Source organism: Bison bison, unplaced genomic scaffold, assembly GCF_000754665.1.
Source record: "Bison bison bison isolate TAMUID 2011002044 unplaced genomic scaffold, Bison_UMD1.0 scf7180017864289, whole genome shotgun sequence".
NCBI classification, from domain to species: Eukaryota; Metazoa; Chordata; class Mammalia; order Artiodactyla; family Bovidae; genus Bison; species Bison bison.
Genome location: NW_011494861.1, coordinates 11,443,266 through 11,447,312, shown reverse-complemented (window position 1 = coordinate 11,447,312; position 4,047 = coordinate 11,443,266). Strand labels below are relative to the sequence as shown.

Sequence of the window (4,047 nt, the reverse complement as noted above, 5' to 3'; positions counted from 1 at the left end):
CAGCGTGTGAGTGCCATGCTCCTCCCACATAGCTCCCAAGGCCCCCCCTCACCAACTCCACGCTTGTAGCCGTAGCTGTCCTGGGGCTGGCTGCCCGGCCTGCAGCCACAGACCGTGTCTCTGGTAGGTGTGCATCTCTGCTTGGGTTCACTCCCACTTCCTGGGGGTTGGGTGGGGTGGGTGCAATCAGCGGGGAGGCCAGAGCTGCAGAGCAGGCTGAGGATGGGGGTCAAGGGTCCACAGCCACCTTCCCGACCAGCAGCCCCTCACGGCTGGGCGGCTTCTGGTTCTCTCTTCCCAAGCACGCCACATCCCTCCTGGTCACACGGCCCCCAGGGTAACCCGCGGCAGCTATGACCACCCTTCTAACACCCTCCAGTCTGCTCAGGACCCTCTGCAGCCCTTGACTCTGGGTCTCACCCTACCCCCACCCCAAAGCCACGTGGTCATGGCCCCCTAGGAAGGGGAGGTGCCCTGTCGGCCGTTTCAGCTGGCTATGGGGCCCCAGGGGGCAGGGCAGGGCAGGCCCCCGCCACGGTCGAGTCTTGATGTGGGTGCCAGGCACCCATGGTGCTCACTCTGGCTGCACTGGGTGCAGGGCTTGCAGGGCTCGTAGTTGACGGCTTCGTTGTAGTAGCCGGGCTTACACGGGCTGCACACTGTGTCCTGGTTGTGGTTACAGCGGCTTTCCATCCCATAACCTGCTGAGGGAGGCCGGGGTCAGAGCCGTACACAGCCCGGCGCTCCCCCAGGAGCCCCACCCGGCCTCTGACTGGCCTGTCATCCCAGACATGGCTCCAGATCACCCACTAACCCAACTCCACTTGCCTCACGACACCTGCAGTGCGTGACTCCATCTGCAGGTCCCTGCCGCCCCATCCGTGTCCTCCAACCCTGTCTCCTGGTCCTAGGTCCCTGTAGGCACCCCTCCCCGACTCCATGTCCCGGCCACTCACCTGGCGGGCACTCTTTGCAGCACCTGTTGCCACTAGGGTAGGTGTCCCCAGTACAGTGGGGCTGGGCCGCAGCACCCAGCACGAGCCCGAAGAGCAGGAGGGCTGAGCCCGGCGCCCTGGGCGGCTGGGTCCCCACGCACATTCTCAGCTCCTCTCAGCTTCGAGGCTCTGGGAGTCTGGGGTTTTTCCTTGCAGGATGTGGCTATAAGGGCTGCGGGGGAGGGGTGGGGAGGGCAGGAGGAGGGGACCAGGAGGGGACTAGGAGGGCCCCAGGAAGCGCTGGAAGGCAGCTAGTCTGGGAAGCCCACTCCCAGCCTTCTCTTCTGGCCCTGGGCCCAGGGGCCCCGACCCCATGACAATGCCCCAGGCCTCAGCTCAGCCGAGCCGGCAGCTGTGGTATGTAGACCCAGGGCCTGAGGGGGGACCCGCAGCTCCCCCAGCCCTACTAGGGCCAGGCCAGTTCTCCAGCCCAGCTGGTCTGTACCCACCACAAGACGCTCCCATTCCTGTCTCACGGAGCCCCTTCAGCCAAGCATCTTGGCTGCCCCCCTGCCCGGCCCGGCCTAGCCAAGCTGCCAGGAACAGAATGGTCTTGGGATGCCTTTACCTGCCTTCTAGACTCCCACTCTCTCTGCAGGGCCGAACCCTCAGGAGAAATGGGGGGCCGCACTGATGCCAATCCTCACCCTCCGCTCCGCCAAAGGGTGCCCAGAGTCCGTGGGTAAGCCAGGGCAGCACATGGGGTCAGGCATCCACTATGGGGGAGGGGAGGTGGTATTGGGGGCTCTGGAGCATGGTCACTGGCCCAAGTGTACAAAAGTAGCCCAGACCAATGCCAGCAGTTCTGGTGATCAGGCACCTCCTGACCAGTGCCCACAATGAGCGCCAGCGTGGGCATGTGTGTGCAGGCGTGTGCAGGTGTGAGAAAGCAGCTGCATGTCCCTGAGCACAGCAGGAGGCGCCAGGGGCTGAATTCATGTTAGTGCCACAGCCCGCACGTGGAAGCCCAACCCTCGTGCGGCTTTGCTGGAAGAAGGGGCCTCTTAGGGGGCAATGATGGTGGGGTGGGGTCACAGGTGGGCCTGATCCCGTGTGGCTTGTGTCCACGTAAGAGGAGGTCAGGGCACAGACATGCACAGAGGCCGACCACATGAGGACCCAGAGAAAACAGCTGTCTACACGGCAACACCAGCCATGCCCACACCTAGGTCTCCGATGTCCAGCCTCCAGGACTGGAAGAGGATAAGCCGCCCACGCAGACCCAACATATGCTGCTGGTCAAGCACTGACAGGTGTCCTGGGTGTGATGTGTGCCTGGGAGCGTGTGTCAGCCACATGTGTGGCACGCATGTGTGGTGTTAGCCCCACGTGCCCGGACGTGTGTGTGCTGTCCTCGTGAAGCCTTGGGCTTGTGTCTAGAAGGGGTGGCCCATGAGGACAGACCCTCGCTCTGCCCCCTGGCTGGATGAGCGCAGCCTCTGCCAACACTCTGGAGGCTGTGCCAGGCTCTCCCTGACCCCACAGCTACCCGGGTTCGGGGGGGACAGGAAAGACAAGCCCTGGGGGCCCTCGGGACAGTGGGACGGCCGGTATGCCGGCACTGTGGGGAGAGGGGAGGCGAGCACAGGCACGCATGCACACACGTGCACGCGCTTTCCTCCCACACAGCTCTCATCCTGCTGCCCCAAGGCAGAGGCTGTTCTGTGTCTTCGGTGCCTTTAAAATCTGAACCAAGAGACAGGATTCTCTGCTTAACGGTTAACCTGAAGCTTCAGGCGGGGAGCCTCCCGCAGGGGCTGGAAATCCCCCTCCTCCTGGTGGTGACGGGCACAGGTAAGAAGTGGGGCTCCCTCCCCACCTGCAGGAAATTCCACCAGTCGGCTCTGCCCGCAGGCCTCTGCCCCAGCCTCCAGAGAGGGAGGGTCCCCAGGGGAGGGATAGAGCCCCCAGGCAGTCTGCTATACACGCGTGTGCGTGCAAGTATTGTACCCCTCTCCCACTGAAGGTGAGAAAAATATTTTTAAGACAAACTATAGCTTCTGAGATGGCAGTAACTCAGGGCCTGGCAGCACCCTACTCCTTACAGGACCACACCGCCCTCTGCCCGAGGCCCTAACACCTGCCACACACGGGGTCCACACGTGGCAGCCCATGGACCTGGCTGATTGACATCTCTGTCCCAGCTAAGTTACACCTGCTGGCAGCTGCCCGCCCACACGCTCAGCCCCAGCCACCGCCACGGCCCCGCATTCTGTCTCAGTTCTGAAAACATTCTTTCCTCTTGTTTGTCTGGAAACCAGCTCTGTTGCCGCGCCCTGCTCCTCTGGGGCAGCCCCTCCCCACAATGCTCGGAAGCAGGTCACGTGGGCAGCTCAGGCTGGCCCTGATGCCCACTCAGCCAGAGCCCCCACCCCAGCCGAGGCCCACATACACCATCTGGCCAGGTGAGCCATCCACTGAGGCCCTGTGGGCTTAGGCCTCCAACGGTGCCTGGCAGGGGCCAGCTAGGAGGCAGCGAGCTTGGTGAGTGACCCTCCCTCAGTCATCTGACCCCCAGTGTGTCCTCTCCTCCACCCCACACGCCAGCCACACACCAGGCATGGCAGACCCTGGGAAGGAGCCAGTAGAGGACCTGTCACCTCATCTCCCCCACTGCAGGCTCCCAGCTCCCCAGCCTCACCACAGCCCCCCGGGCTACTCCTCCCCGTCTCTGGCAGGGAGCCCCAGGCCAGGATTCCTGTGCTTTCAAAACTCTGTGAGTGCCCCTAGTTCTCTACCCCCATCCCTGGGAGCGCTCATCCTTAGAGACCCCTCCGTCCTAAAGTCCCATTTCCTCCTGGTCCCTCCCAGGTAGCCTCACCCAGGCCTGGACTCTGGCTCCTGACTTTAAATTGGCAGCTGAGGCGCTAGGAAGCCTCGGGTTCTAACCAAACCGCCCACCGCAAAGCTTCAAGGGGAAGCTGCCTGGCCACAAACATCCCAAGTAATTGTCTACGTGGTTTTGTTTCCCATCAAAAAAATGAAGCTGAGAGAAAAAGGCAACTATATTTTGAAGTAAATTAATGTGATTCCTGTCACCAATATTCATGCT

The 4,047-nt window shown here is 62.4% G+C and overlaps 1 protein-coding gene across 1 annotated transcript in view; it reads right to left on the bottom strand.

Annotated features, from left to right (window-relative positions):
• Positions 1-4,047, bottom strand: part of TNFRSF4 (tumor necrosis factor receptor superfamily, member 4) — a 5,768-nt gene extending 1,721 nt beyond the window's left edge. The window contains exons 1-3 of the mRNA XM_010850232.1: positions 957-4,047; positions 579-701; positions 5-160 (exon numbers count right to left, since the gene is read on the bottom strand). Coding sequence (XP_010848534.1) covers positions 5-160; positions 579-701; positions 957-1,098 — 421 coding nt within the window. The 5' untranslated portion in view covers positions 1,099-4,047. The remainder of the gene's footprint in view (positions 1-4; positions 161-578; positions 702-956) is intronic.